Raw genomic sequence first — 15,613 nt, 5'->3', positions numbered from 1 at the left:
AAAGTTGTAAAAGCACTATACTGTATGTTTACGTTCAAAAAGATGTTAAGCTTGGTTTAACAGAAAAATCTCAATCATATGAAAAAAACTGACAGTTTTAAATCTTTAAAAACACTGTTAGCCCTAACATAACAACATATCATTTATTTCAGAGATAGTTAATCATTTCTATAGTACTGTCATTTTTAACAGATTGATCTGAGACTTGTTAATACTAAAAACACGTCATAAACACTATCATATTTATTTGGTTGTGATAAAACTATCCAGTGAGACTTACCAATAACTCAAAAGGGAAGATTCAGAACAAATACTTAAAAGTTTTACGCAGCTTCTAAACTACTTCACTGTCACCGTGGAGCTCTGCCTCCCACTGATGACTCACATTCACGACTATTGTCGGTTTGAGAGTAAACGGTTAACCTCACATGCCTGAAAGCAGAGATATTCTGGCTCAGAGGTGAGTGTGTTAACCACGACCACACCAGGCGGCTTTTTTTTTTTCACTTTTAGCACAACCCTGAAAGTTCAAATTTCCTTTTTTTAATTCATTGAGGTGAAACCTCAGCAGAAATCCTGCAAATCAGATCAAATATGTTTTATTTTTTTTCCTCTTCATGCCCTTTATCCATGAATTTGATACAAAAAATGATTCATTAAGTTATTTTTATTTCAATTCTTACATGTATGTTAGACTGATGGGCCTGTGAAGGTTCTTCTTTCTTTACAATAAATGGCTTAAAAGCAGGGATTCCTTTCAGATGTGGCAGTCAGTGGCAGTGTTGGAGTCCCGGGGGAGGGGGGGGGATTTCCCTCCGTCCAGTTCCCGTTTCCCGCCCCAGACGGGGGACAGCTCACCGGGCCTCGCTGCTGCCAGCCGTTAATAAACCCCACATGCCGGTGAAGGCCAGGTTCGGAGCGGCGGCAGGGGCGGCTTGTTCAGCAGGTCAGCTCGCTGTCGGCCAGACTTTGCTCGGTGACTTCATCTGCTCGCTGTTACAGGGTGTGCTCGCATTTGACTCAGCAGAAATGCGTCTCAGAGGAGGCCGCACCAGGCCAAAACCTCGAGCACACTCACCCGATCCTCTCACAGCCTGTCTGCAGAGTGAGAGAATAGTTTCAGAACATCTCAGACGGGGGACAGTCATCGCCAGAACAACCTCTCTTTTCTTTCTTTTTCGTGTTCAGGGGGAATTTATTTTCATGACTTGGAAAAAAAATAGGGGGGGGGGATCTCAGTGGAGCTGAGTCACAACACGGCCTGTGTTTATCTGCATGGTGAGCGCCGCACATGTGGCTGCGTGATTCAGCTGGGAGAGCGTCTGAGAAGCGTTCTGTGAAGGATCCATAATGACACAAATACATGTTGACACTGACATGTGATACAGAGACTTAAAACTGAGTCATGAAAGTGTGGAGAAACACCAAATAAGGATGAAATGCAGCAGCCTGATCAACTTTTCTGAACAGACTACACAAGTTAAACTAATGGCAGAGAGACTGGAACACCAACAGAGGTTAATATACAATACAAAGGAACATTAAATTAGAATAATATAGGTTGAAATACAATTTTGATGATAAATTGTCTTCAAGTAACATTTTCCTTTTACATTAAATACATCTGCACTATAGGTTTTTTAATTATTGTGGTAATTGGGTCAACATATTTCAATCGGTCCTATATTTTTCGCTTTCTGATGGGTCTCATCATGTTTACATTGTGTAATGAAAGGGGGGGAAAAAAATCTGTCCTGTAGGTTTATGTCTTCGAATTAATGAACAAAGGATGTTATCGTAAAATTCAAGTGGAAAATACATCTGTAGTGGGATTATAAAGATTTTCTTCAACAGTGTGTGTTTTGAATTTTTGATTTCCTTGTCTGAGAACTGTCATAAGCACAGCAAGGCTCTCCCTGCAATCATCAGCTAACATCCAATAAAAACACATTTAATATCTATTTTAAAGGACTGACTCTTTTCTTTAATGCATTTGATCAGCAGTATCAGGTGTGTCTTTTGTCTTGTGGGACATGTTGCGTAAGACTGCAGCTTTAACGTTAGCTCTTATATTGATCTGATCACTCATCCATGTTTATTTCATCGCTATATGTTTTATTTGGAAACATTTCAAACATAAGTTTAGCGTTCAGGATGTTTAGGCCTTTTTTATGGGGTCACATTTAAGATTTTTTTAATCAGAGCAGGCGTCACACTCTGTTTTCAGCAGCATCTTTGTTTTTTTCTGTTGATCCTTCTCTGACCGTTTCACTGTTTCCATGCGAGTGTGAACTGCTGCTGAATGAAAAGCCTGAATGAATGAAAAACCTCTCACAATGGGTACAACCTACAATCTCCATGCACAATGTGGTAACCACGATAAACAAGTACTTCCTGTACGTAATGGAACAGGACAGGTCCTGTAATTGTCTTTATGCTTCAACGTATTTGCTCAGTGGGAGTTTGCAGGTGTGGCCTGGGTCGACACTTTCTCCAGTGAGTCATCGGAGCCAAACCTAATGTTAACTTACAGAGTGACAAATTGTTTCACAAAGACAGAAAACTGTCTCTCTTTCTTTGCCAGATCACTTTCATGTACAGGTTAATTTGGAGCCTTGGTTAACTTGTACTGTCATGATGTATTCAGCAGAAAAAAGTTTAAAAATGGACTATTGCTTTTTTGTGGATGAAAGAAAGTACTGAGAGTTCATTAGACGACTGCAAATCAACACTTCAGTGCATCAGAAAGTTCCACATTAAATCCTTCTTAAGCACACACTAAAATAAGTTTCTGCAGAATATTTTTATGGTTGATTATCCTATTAGATATTATCATACATATATTATGCCAAACTAGCAGTTGAGCATTTTGAATAAGGTGTTGGATTTGCCAGAGCAGATTAAATGGGTCAACCTCATTGTGAAAATCGGATGATGAACCATAAGGAGTTTGAGATGATTCATGTTGGGCAAGGCAAGGGTGTTTGAATCAACAAGTTGTCTTTTTGTTTTCTTTCTTACACTTGAAAAGGTTTAAAAAAAAAATCCCTTCAACTTTATGAAGGAGATCCATTTTTAATATGGAATTCACACATAAGTAGGAGTCTTGGTCTTGCATTCTGTGTTTGTGGCGGATACAAGTAAAAAATAGGTTAAATCCAATAATGTATATTCTTTAACACAGATAGTAAAAAAAACAGGATACACCAGGATAAACCTATCTGAAATGTAATATAAAACTAATTTAACATTGAGACAGAAATTGTAGAGACAATCAAGTATTTGCATGGAATTTCTTTGCTGGACTCAGATGTTCAGAAAGAGAAAGAAAACGCGTAATAAAGATAATAAATAATTATACACCAATATGGAGTGTTTGAATAGGCGGTCATAAATCACGGACCTCTCTCACATGTGTCCTGAATGGTACCACTCTCTGGTCTAGACAGAATTTGAATCATTGTCTGTGATTCATTAAGTGATCCAGATCCAGCAGTCATGGTTTATTTGATGTGGAGATCAGCAAATCCAAGTTTATAGCTTTTTTTTTCTTTCTTTCTTTCTTTCTTCTTGCTTATATATTTAGGGACACATTTTCAGAGAGGGCTGATTTTGGTGAGATTCTGCAGTCCAGACGGGTTTGGGCGGATTTCTCCCCTCGGAGGAGGATTGTCCTCTTTTCTAACGAGGCCAATGGGATTTCTCTTCAGCGCGCAAAGGTGGCGGAAGCCGAGCCCTTCAGAAACACACCTACCGTGCAATTCCGAGTCATCGTGGTGGAAGGAGACGGACTTATCTCGTCCACACTCAGCCTGTTTTTCTTTATTTACTCTGCGGCCGCCTGAAGTCAGCACGTGTGGATCTATAGAGCGAGGAGCGCGTGAAGAACTTGACCTGGAAATCCCACTCAACAGGTAGGTGCACCTGGAGGGAGTCACCCACAGGAACTATTATCATCCTTTTTTTTTTTTGGGTGGGGGTCCACGTGTTTTATAAAGAAAATAAAGCCTGAAAATGTAATATTTTCCTCATCATATTCATCAGTTCTGTCCAAATACTGTGTTTTATGTGACTTTCCCTTTACCTTTGGAGAATGTGACATGTCAGCAGGTTTTCCATCCTCTCATGGACCACACCAACTTTGACCATGGGCCTTGGAAGGAAGGCAAGATGCTGGCATAGCTGTTGAGATTAGAGCCCTGCTATGCCAGCAAATTGCCATCTTTCTCTCCTTTGTGCAGCGGAAAGCCTGAAGACTTTTCATATATATTCTGTGCACTGACATAGTATGATCAGCTATTTGTTCAGATGACAACCCATCTGAAATAAATAAATAAATAAAAAAGATGCATATTATTGATTTATCTTTTTATCTCTTCTTGTTTCGCATACATTTTGACGATTGATTTTTTTTTAGGATATCAACAAAATCATAACATGGTGTTAGTGTTTTTTTTTGTTTTTTTTTAAACGAACTATTCCCTCTCTGTTTTAAGTTTTGTGTGTGTGTTAAAATGTTATTTGTTCAATCAATTCCAGTGATTGTCAAATCAGTATTTTTCAGTTATGAATATGTTCAAAATATTTCTCGTCCAGTGTTGAGTAACTTTTGAAGTTTAGAAGTGTTTCAATATTTTATTAGAATATTGTGATTTGATGGTCTTGATATGCCAGTAATCTCTTTCTATATTGTAAATTCATTGTAAACGTGCTTTCCCCAATCATTGTACTTTGGAAACATACATCCAATATAAGATATTAAACTTGAATAACTGTTTATAAATTTAAACAGTAGTGTGTTGTGCAATGATATTGAATAAATGTTTTGCTTATCCTTGGATGAATCTTACTCTGTTCAATTGATATGATTACATTATAAAATGTTGTAGATTTCGTGCTTATTATTATTATTATGATTATTATTATTACAAGTCGTAGTAGGAGTAGTAATATATTTGTGGTCTTAACTTGACAAACCTAGGAGAATGGGCATGAGTAATGGACATTGATTTGAAAAATGATAGGTAGGCTACTGATAATGTACAAGGTTAGTCTATGTAATTTGTAGTTAGAAGTCATGTCAAAGTGTGTAAGTGATATTAATTTCATGTTTTGTCAGCCAGTAATTAAACAATTTCATTCATGCATAAGCAACCAAACATTTTGTCATTGCTTTTTCTGTTATATCAAACATTTAAATAAATAAAACTTTTTTTTATTTGGCCCATGTCTTTTTGTGGTAAACCATTTTTGTGTAGATGCCTTTTACTTGTTGTCCTGGATGACAGTAATTTAGTACAATGTTAAAAGTTTAAAAATGGACATTTAAGCGGGAAAGCAGACACGTTATCAGTGCGCAGGCGCGGCGTGCCTGTGACGTCACTTCCGGAATGTACTTCCTGCTTCCCTCACGTCTACTTGTGGCGTGAGATTATTGACATTCTGAAGCACGGAGGAAAAACAAACGGTAAGAAAAAACAGTCTACAGCGGCACGGCTTTTGTTCCCACTGCAAACAGAGCAGAGACGAGAAAAGACGCCTCGAGCTCATCCATAAACAACACTTTATGTGCGCTCTGAAGTTATTTAACAGAGCTTTGCCTTTTCTTCTGCCTCAGCTATTGCACAATGAGGGTATGCAAAAGATGAAGCCTTAATTTAAAATATTTTTTGAAGTCTATTAAATAAAACGCGTCTCAATTGTGAAACAGGTTAGTTATATTAAATGACATTTTGTGGAAAGTCTACATTTTCTGTTAAGACGAGGCTTTATTTCTAATCCAATACAGAGTGAAGCTGACTTTCAGTTGACCGTATACTTATACTTTGTTATATATATATGTATACTGTATTTGCTGTACATACTATGCTGTATATACTTATGCTTATATACTTGGAATTTTAAAGTATACTGGTACTCATACTTAGGAGACAAAGTGTCATGCATCTGTTGGGAAACATGTGGCCCGCTGTAGAAAGCCGGTCCATCTACGTTGCAACGTGGAACCCTGGATGACAATACAGAAATGGCAAGGGAAACATTTTCAATTAAAAAAAAAAAAACACTGATCTAATTACTTAAGATTCCTACAGCATCCTGTAAATGTGAGTCTGAAAACATGCTTGCTGCATGAATTATGCAGCCTTAGGAAAAACTGTCACACATTCCAAAACTATCAAACATTCTCAAACTATCAAACCAATGACGGAAACACGCAGAACACAGGCCCTCGCTGGCCAGTTTCACAGCCAAAGTTTCCTGGTTGGGGTAGAAAAAGGATCAATACAAACCAAATCTCTGCATTCTGCAGTAATTTGCTGTGGTGACCTCGAGGCTTACTTTCACTATAGCGTGTTTTGTTAAAATATACTACACTTTACAATATATTTTACTTGTAATTCATGAGTTGTTTGCAGTAACATAAAGTTATACATTAAAAAAAGAGTTGTTTGTACTTTACTGCTCCGCTCTGGGCTTTATGTGGGCCCCCTGAAGCAAAAAGACTTTTTCATCACTGGCCAAATGTGTGAGAGGAATCCTGAGCTCATGTGATAATAGAAATAAATGCAGTGTTTTTGTGTATTTTACATTCAAACATTGGTTGTCATCTCTGTAATTACAGTTTCAGAAACAACTTTTCTCCAAAGAGCTCCACATTTCACTCCACATGTCTATCATGAATAAATGGTTTTTTCAATTAACTAAGTCAACTTAATCTACTCATAAAGTCAGTCATAAACTCAGGAATCTTTAGTTCTCTCATGTAAAATCCAAATCATAAGGGTATCGTGCAAATTTTAGCAACTTCTTTTATGTCAACTTAGAGAAAGCCATTTATATTGCAATGTAAATTTCAGTTTTCAATTAAAAGGAAAAACAAAAAGCTCATGAAAGATTTGCTCACTCAAAATGAGGCGCCTAAAGCAGAAATATCTTTATTCCTACGTTTTATTTATATGGCAATTATCATCCAAGATAAAGTGAAAGACAAAATGCTTTACACACTTCACAGACTTTGCTCTTAAATTAGTCAACATTCAAAGCAGTCAAAACAAATTTCTGATGTGTCATGAGGAAATGGAAGTTTGGGGCATCTGTTTAAGTCATGACAAGACTTAGAAGAGAAAATATTCCCAAGAAGTGACACATCTGTTCCGCAGAAATACCGGTACACAAGAAGCCTGACTCCCAACATGACTCAGTTGGAGGATGTTTTAGCTGACGCAGGACTGACGGTGCAATGGTTGCTCTTCACTCAGCAGCATCGGTCCGTCCATGTGGAAGCAAATTTCACCTGCACCAAATTTGGGGAAGTCAGCAAAGAAACAAAATAATGACCTTTTTGGAGAAGATCAGCCATTTGGTCTTAATCCCTTAAGGAATGTTTAGAAAGAAACATTTCTTTAAAAACAGCATCACATGTGGCTGCAAGTCTTGTTTCTGCAGCTGAATAAGTGCTAAACTGATAGAAAAAAGCTGAGTTTCATAAAACAAAGCCGAGATCTGGTTGCGAAGGTTTTGAAGTGGCAGAGGGAAGTGGAAATTGTGAGGATTCCTGTGAACTGAACCTCAGAATGATCTGAAACCCAGGAATTCGCTTTAATTAACAAAAACTTACTGTGTTTGCCAGGCAGTCAAATCATACATCAAGAATAGAAAAGACGGCTTTAGAAAGAGTTAAATACTGTAAACGTGGGCATTTAATCCTGACAGTTGCTATAATTTAGTCTTTATTTGATTTTTTTTTAGATCAAAATTGAACTTTAATTCACTTCTTTAAATGAAAGATTAACTAAATTGTCATTTCTTTTGTACTTCGACAAATAGGTGAACAGATTTTTACATTAACTTTTTGAAGGCTGTACTTCTCGCTTGCTGCTGTAACAGCTTTAATATCAATGTGTATGTTGGACAGAGATGAACAGTGAAAACTTCACCATCAGTGAGAGGATCGTGTCGCCCTCCTACATCCGGCAGGGCTCTCAGGCCCGCCGCAGCCATGAGCAGCTCATCAGACACTTACTGGAGCAGGTGAGAGCCCAGGGTCACTTTTTCTTAATTTTGTTTTCTTAATGCTGCATTTTAAATGTGTGTGTTGGCGTGTGTTGCAGGGAAAGTGTCCTGAAGAAGGGTGGAGTGAGAGCACCGTCGAACTCTTCCTGAACGAACTGGCTGTGATGGACAGCAACAACTATCTCGGCAACTGCGGCGTGGGCGAGAGGGAAGGCCGCGTGGCCTCCAGTCTGGTGGCCAGAAGACATTATAGGTTCGACCGTTTAAATTTTAAACCGAAAGTCTCTCCCTACTTTTTTAATTCATTGGCATCTTGGATATCTTGGTTGATCAGTATGGATGTTGCTATTGTGATGGTTTTATAGACATGAATACCTCCATTAGTGGGGCTGGAGTTATAGTTAATGCTAAATTTACATGTTACTCCCTGAAAAATGCTGATTTTAAGCATCATTATTGATCCCAAGTTTCATAAGACACACATTTTTAGTATATAACAAAAAGCAATAGTGGATTGATATCCAGAAATTTTACGTTTGACTTTGGATTGGTAGATGAATCTTTGCAGGACAATGTTTTTCCAGCTACACTAACACAGAAAAGGCTGCTGGGTTTGACTTCCTCTCACTGGCTTGTACAGGTGTAATCAATACACTGCCATCTAGTGGTGGAAGGTGGGAATCACTTATTTTATATGCAGGCATCTGGTTTTTTCTGAGCTGCATGAGGTGGCAGAAGATTTAACTACTTAAAAGTACCTATTTGTGAATATAATGTCAATATATTTCCTTGAATACAGTATCGCAGTATGTCGTGATGTTTTAAATCAGCCTTTCCTAAACTCAACTATGTCAAGTCATCAAGTCTTCTGGGGCCCACCTGGTGTATTAGAGACTCTTAGTGAGGTTTACAACCTACAAAGGAACAAAATGACTTAAAAACTGATCAGATAAATGAAGATTGAACCAAAATTTAATCTGCCTGTCATCTAATTTCTGTTAGAAACATTAATCTGTGTGGACTTATTGTGGATCGTGACATGTAGTGTACGACTTCATCAGGTCTAGACTTTTCTATCCTGTTTCACAGGACTTCTTGGAAGTTGTTTAATGGTCGCTGTTTTGACCTTCAGCCGTCTTGTGCAGGTTGATCCACGGCATCGGCCGATCAGGCGACATCGCCGCGATCCAGCCCAAAGCCGCAGGATCGAGTCTGCTCAACAAGCTGACCAACTCAGTTGTGCTGGACGTCTTAAAGCTCGCAGGTCTGTCCAGGTTGGCAGTCAAACGAAGGGCGTCACACCTGCTTACGTTTAGTGACTTTTAAAATGTGCCGAATGCATAGTTATCATGCTCTCTGTCTTCCAGGCGTCCGCAGCGTGGCGAGCTGCTTCGTGGTTCCCATGGCCACGGGAATGAGCCTGACGCTCTGCTTCCTGACCCTCCGTCACAGGAGACCCAAGGCTCGCTACATCATCTGGCCTCGCATCGACCAGAAGTCCTGTTTCAAGTCCATGATCACAGCAGGTGAAAACGGCCTCCGGCGTCCGCTCAGCCTCACGTCGCCGTCTGCTGACGAGATCACGGTTAAAAAGTGGTTCAATAGCGTCGTGTGCGTTCCTCCCCCGTCCAGGATTCGAACCGGTCGTCGTGGAGAACGTTCTGGAGGGCGATGAGCTGCGGACGGACCTGGAAGCAGTAAAACGCAAGATCGAGGAGCTCGGGGCCGAGAACGTCCTGTGCGTCCATTCAACCACGTCCTGCTTCGCCCCACGAGTCCCCGACAGGTGAGAGAAGCTGCTGTTCACACGCTCCAACTCCTGAAAAGTACTGATCAAATTCTGGTGGTGTTTGCTTTCTTTCTTTCTTACAGACTGGAGGAGTTGGCTGCTCTCTGTGCTGAAACTGACATTCCCCACATAGTCAACAACGCGTACGGAGTACAGTCATCCAAATGCATGCACCTTATCCAGCAGGTAGCTGCCAGTGCATTCATGCTAAGTTATTTGGAACCGGGACGTTTACAACTCAGATTGTCTTTTAGTAAATATTAAAATGCGGTTATTCAGGCTCCTCTCTTCGAGTGCGAACTCCTCCGGTTTTCTCACTGCTGACTCATCTGGCGCCGGGCTCCTCTTTTCAGGGAGCTCGCGTGGGCCGCATCGACGCCTTCGTGCAGAGCTTGGACAAGAACTTCATGGTTCCAGTAGGTGGCGCCATCATCGCAGGCTTCGACGAGGCCTTCATACAGGAGATCAGCAAGATGTACCCCGGTGAGTACAGACAACATTACTGAAGTATAACTGTAACTGTGTCGCCTGTCCACTCGTCTCCACCTGACAGCAGTGGGTGTTTTACTGTAATCAACCTGAAACAGTTTCAAAATCGAGGCTTTCAAGTTTAATGATATCAAAACTATCAATAACAGCAAACTGTACTGTGAGCTGCAAACTCATTATTCCTGCTTTAGATGGGATATTTAAAGTTTTTTTGAACCAAGACGACCATGAATGTGGTATTTAAATAACTGGTGGGTTTCTTTTTTTCTTTTCCTGAAGATGTTTGGATTAAAAATGGAGCAGACTCCTTGTTCTTTTTTTGGGCTGTTCTTTTATCTACTGATGTGTCACTTTCAGGCAGAGCTGTCTGAATAAATGAGTAAACAGAGCTGCGAGTCTGACCCAGCGTTCTGCACCAACATGACGGGTTTTTTGTGAAAGTGAAATTTTCTGCTTTTGCTCTAAAGCTGTTCAAATTTGACACCTGCCTCCGTTTTGTTATCTAAACTCCCAGCCTTTTTTTTTTAATTTGTCAGGTCAGCTCTGATCTGCAGTCGTACGCAGTCAGAGAAAACTGATATCGCGTCCGTTATAGACCTACACAAAGCGCTTAACCTCCACAGAGGGTAAAATGCCGGCTCTCGTTGAGTTTCTTCATCAGATAATGTTGTGGTGTTAGACATTCCCACCTGTGTACGGAACCGGCGGCTTTTTTTAGCCGCTGAACAAAGTCACCTCTTGACCTTCTGCGTGCAGGGCGTGCGTCGGCCTCGCCTTCCCTCGATGTGCTCATCACCCTCCTCACTCTGGGAGCCAGCGGCTACAAGAAATACCTGTCAGAAAGAAAGGTGAGCCCGTTGGAGCGGAACGTCTGATGCTTCGCCCTCGGTGGAGGCGAAGCGCGACGCAACAACGCCGTCCCTGATTATCTCTTCCTGATCACACTGACCCGTCTTTAATTCTTCCTGGAAAAACTGGTTGTGGGAGAAATCCAATAATTGACCGTAACATTTAAACCGGGACTATTTTGATTCTCATATATCTGAAGTGGATCTAAACGCATCATGTCCAATTGTTGCAATCACTCACAGTTATGTAAAGGCAGGTATTGTCAGTGCCAGTGTGTTTTATGCTTGCTGTTTGTGTGTGTGTGTGTGTGTGTGTGTGTGTGTGTGTGTGTGTGTGTGTGTGTCTCCCAGAACGGAGACGTCTTACATAAGCTGCGGTGAGATACAGTGAATCACATGCGGTGGTTGTGTCTGTACGGCACCTTTCGCTTCGCTTACATTGCGACCGAGGGGTAAAGACTGCGAACTCCAGCGAGCAGTGATGGCTGTGGAAAGAGGAGTACGCTACAGCGAGATAAAAATTGATCCAGAAGTTTCACACAGCATCCCTTGTGGCTCGCTGCTTTAAAGCAGGAGTTGCTCACAATGCTGCATCCCTCCTCTTTCAGGCGGTGAAGACACTGCAGCATTCCAGCACCTCTGAGACGCCGAGCCTCAAACGCACTAAAACAAGATGAAGTGGGTTTCTCCTGATGCTGATATCAGAACTGAACAAAAGTGATGCTGAAAAGCTGAAATTGGAATTAATTTGAGAAGCAATGGAAAGTAGATTACTGTTTTCCTGACATGTTTATAAGTGGAAAAATGTGTATTTAATGGAGTATTATAAGCATATATTTGAAAAAAACACACAATCAAGGTGACATACAATACCCAGAATCCTGTTTCCCTCATAAATAGCAGGTATGTACATTTAGGAAACTCCTCTGATATCTAACATGAGCCGAGACCATCAAGGCCTATTGATTTCTTTGTGTCCACTATATGCATAATTAATGTACAGGACCATCTTTCTATAATGCCTGCAGAAATGAGTGAGTGCCTCACATCCCCCCCCCTGGGTCGCAGGCTTTAAATAATTAAGACATTTCATCTGTTGAGGTTCATTTGCAGCCTCATATTGCACAAATTGGAGAAATATCCACATTTCACCAAGAAAACAAGCAATGAATGGCCTGTGTGTGTGATCGTGTTTTTAAACTTATTTGTTTTTTGTGAAGATCGGCTTTACTCATCGCTCACACTAACTTATTGTCTGCAGAGTCTCTCCACCAATTGCCCTCCTCCTCTGGAATAAATGAGCGTCTTTGTTGTTTGGAGACAAAGGACACTTGGAAACACTTGATCTCACTGAAACTTTTGTGTTCGTCTTGACAGAGAAAACGTTTTTCTTGACACTCTCCAGCCAGGACCGTGTGAGTCAGCAGAATCTGCAGACGCGCTCGTTCGCTGGCTGTTGCAGAGCGCAGATCCTTGCATTTGCAGCGCTCCTCTGGGGGAATCTCACTCCAGTAGCCCGCAACAAAAGAAACGCGGCGATGTTGTCGTGCGGCGTCTCCGCCCGGCCGGAGCTCATCGCATCTGCGTCCCGAACCCTTCAGCTGCGGCTCAGCCTTCCGCGCTCCTCGCCCGAGTCTCCAAAACGAAACACTTTGTCAGCGTATTCCAGGCATCTGAATGTCAAAAGCCCCGTTTAAAAGCGTTCCTTCACTGCCTTTGGCTTGCTAATTGATCCCAGAGGTGAAAGTGCGATGCAGAACAGAAACATCCCGGTCGGAGAGGGACAGGAACAGAAACTGAGCTGCTGTGAGGAAACGGGTTTGGACATGGACTCAACCGGCTCACGAGCAGATCTGCCTTATTGGCAATAAAACCAAGGTTGTGGCAGTGTGCAAAAATCATTGTGCTGCTATTTATAGATATTTTCTGGAGCCCCCCCCGCCCTCCTCTTGTTCTGTTTCTTCATGCCTCTCGTCTGTGTCTGCATGGCCTGCAGGAGATTTATTCGTTCCTGGCTCAGGAGCTGAAAACTCTGGCCTCCACACACGGGGAGAGATTGCTCCACACCCCGCATAACCCCATTTCACTGGGTAAGCTCAAAGTAGCAGCAAGCGATCATTTCGATGTCTTGTCATGCAGTTTTGTCTGGATTTAACCCATCCCCCTCTCCAGCCATGTCTCTAGATGGTCTCCAGGCCGGAAGCGACAAGGCGGTCACTCAGCTGGGCTCCATGCTGTTCACCAGACAAGTATCAGGAGCCAGGTACGACTGCTGCAGGGTTTGTGAAGAAAAACAAAGCAAAGTGACGTCATGTGAAAGTTAAAAAAAAAAACAAAACGGATTAGTCCGTGTCCTTGGGAAGGGAGGGATCAGGAGCGTCATGCTAAAGAGAGAGGCCAGTGAAAATCAGCAATCATGAAGATGGATTTGCTGAATATGGGCAGAGTGGAAACTACTTTAGAAGATTAGACAGCCCGTCGTCCATCCTAATTTAACAAGATGTTTCCATTAGCTGCAGAAAGATGTTTTCTCCTCTGGGGCAGCTGGCGCAAACAGAGACAGCAGTGGTCTGAACAACGTCCCTTTTCCTGTGTTTACCGTCCGTTTTAGGCGCCTCTTCAGATCTGTGCCCCTCATATACTTGAGAAGAGACATTGACTTCTCTGCTTCACGCTTCATCACACTTTAATATTAATGATTTGCAGCATCGCACGCTGCTCCTTTATCAGTTGCAGTCTTCTCAGCATGAAATGTGCAGAAGCAAAAGTAGCCTTTGTTTCACATCAACAGTGGCCTATACGCTTGTGCAGCACAACCGATTAATAGAGGTCTACATCTTATTACAGTGCATTTCTCCTCCATAATGGTCTCTCTCATGCGCATAGTTCTAGGCGTCGGCCAGTAATTGATTTCACATTAAAGTGAGTCTGAACTGTGCTGACAGTGGTGAATCCCTGCCGGGTTTGATGGGCATTGTTGTCGTCTACAGGATAACGGCTTTAGAGTACGATGCTTTAAAATATACTGAAAGACACATCGGTGCTTTATGCATTATTAGATTACACTATTTAGGTCATGTGGCACAAATGTTTTCATTTTACTTCTCTGTAGCTGCTTTATCATTGGCAAAATACTTGATTGCAGTTGTTTTATGTGCTATGTTATCCTTGTTTTCGCCCATATTTCCAGAGTAATTCCACTGGGTAAAGAGCAAACCATAGGCAGCCACACTTTCCGCGGGTTCATGTCGCACTCCGAGTCGTATCCCTGTCCTTACCTCAACGCCGCCTCTGCCGTGGGCATCACCCGGGAAGATGTGACGACCTGCATGAAGAGGCTCGACAAGTGCCTGAAGACGCTCAAGAAAGACAGAGGTGCAACAGACGGTAGTTCTACCATACCTGCTGGGAATGACTCTGCAGAAATATGAAGGAACTAAACAGACTTTCTGCACCACTTCCCTGAACCACTAAGAAACAAAAACACTGTTTTAGCTAAAACTGTAAATGCATTGCTGTTTCAAAAGTTTTACTTTAAGTTTTGCTCAGAATAAATTATAAATTCATCATTGGAATATTGTTCTTATTCATTTTTGTGCAGTAATGAATTGAAATATGTGAACTGCTGCAATTTATATATAATATAATTTCTTTCTATTCAGCTTTTCGGTTCACTGATGAATGTACTGTATGTTGCTGTGATGGATCATTTTGTGTCATGCTTCCTGCATTTTCTAGTAACACTACATCAGCTCTTTTATTTTTAGGCTTTGTAACGGTGATAATCAATGAAGTACACTCAACATAAGAGTTCATTTCCGTCATGTAGAGAAGGAAATGCTCCCATCAGTCTCAATGAGAAGCAGTACATTACAGCATGAGCTGTGCAGCAACTCCTCTCGCGGCTGCTGTACAGTGTTGGATTAATTTAAATTTCATCTATTGAAATCACCTGGGAATTGATCTTTAATCACAAAAACCTTCATATTTTAACTTTGTCTGCAGTTTTTTTTTCCTCAGTCGTCCTGCCGCTGCTGTTTTTGGAGGGTGCGTAGTTGAAGTAGAGCTGGAAACACTGGCATCCGTAGTTCCTGCTGCAGCGCGGCTCCCAGGTGTGCAGTGGGTCCGGGAGTGTAGGCAGCCAGCACATGCTGGTTATTCTCTAAAGCAATTAGTCATGCAGGGCAGAATTCACGCGGAGTGAAAGCAACAGCACAACCAATCGGCCCGGCAGCCTTGGAAAGTGGGCTGGCCTCAGACGAGGATGCTGTATCAGCACACTTTCTCTGTTCCCGAGCTGTAATGAAGCGTTCACGAAAACATGGTGGAAAATCACTGTGTGCCCTGACGGCGCCGGTACAGAGCACCAGTGGCTTTCACACTGAGCTGCTCTGTTGGTGCTCTTCTTCAGGCAGCATAGCTTCTTCAACTGAGTGAACAGGCTTTAGATTCTGTGTGGAACTTGCAGAGAAAA

At 41.6% G+C, this 15,613-nt stretch overlaps 1 protein-coding gene across 1 annotated transcript; it reads left to right on the top strand.

Annotated features, from left to right (window-relative positions):
• Positions 1 to 5,397: 5,397 nt before the first annotated feature.
• Positions 5,398 to 14,714, top strand: sepsecs (Sep (O-phosphoserine) tRNA:Sec (selenocysteine) tRNA synthase). The gene is made up of 12 exons (XM_030088157.1): positions 5,398 to 5,467; positions 7,916 to 8,031; positions 8,112 to 8,266; positions 9,159 to 9,277; positions 9,381 to 9,539; positions 9,646 to 9,799; positions 9,886 to 9,988; positions 10,156 to 10,285; positions 11,048 to 11,139; positions 13,136 to 13,229; positions 13,312 to 13,402; positions 14,330 to 14,714. The coding sequence occupies exons 2-12, from the start codon at positions 7,918 to 7,920 to the stop codon at positions 14,568 to 14,570; spliced, it is 1,452 nt and encodes a 483-aa protein (XP_029944017.1). The 5' UTR covers positions 5,398 to 5,467; positions 7,916 to 7,917; the 3' UTR covers positions 14,571 to 14,714.
• Positions 14,715 to 15,613: the final 899 nt, after the last annotated feature.

This window comes from Salarias fasciatus, chromosome 3 (assembly GCF_902148845.1).
Source record: "Salarias fasciatus chromosome 3, fSalaFa1.1, whole genome shotgun sequence".
NCBI classification, from domain to species: Eukaryota; Metazoa; Chordata; class Actinopteri; order Blenniiformes; family Blenniidae; genus Salarias; species Salarias fasciatus.
This window is presented reverse-complemented; position numbering and strand designations above follow the sequence as displayed.

Bases quoted from the DNA above. Each gene is read 5' to 3' on its own strand.
- sepsecs (XM_030088157.1), top strand. From the start codon at position 7,918: ATGAACAGTGAAAACTTCACCATCAGTGAGAGGATCGTGTCGCCCTCC. The intron at 8,267-9,158 runs GTTCGACCGTTT...CGTCTTGTGCAG, and splicing joins GTGGCCAGAAGACATTATAG to GTTGATCCACGGCATCGGCC. The intron at 13,403-14,329 runs GTACGACTGCTG...CCATATTTCCAG, and splicing joins AGACAAGTATCAGGAGCCAG to AGTAATTCCACTGGGTAAAG.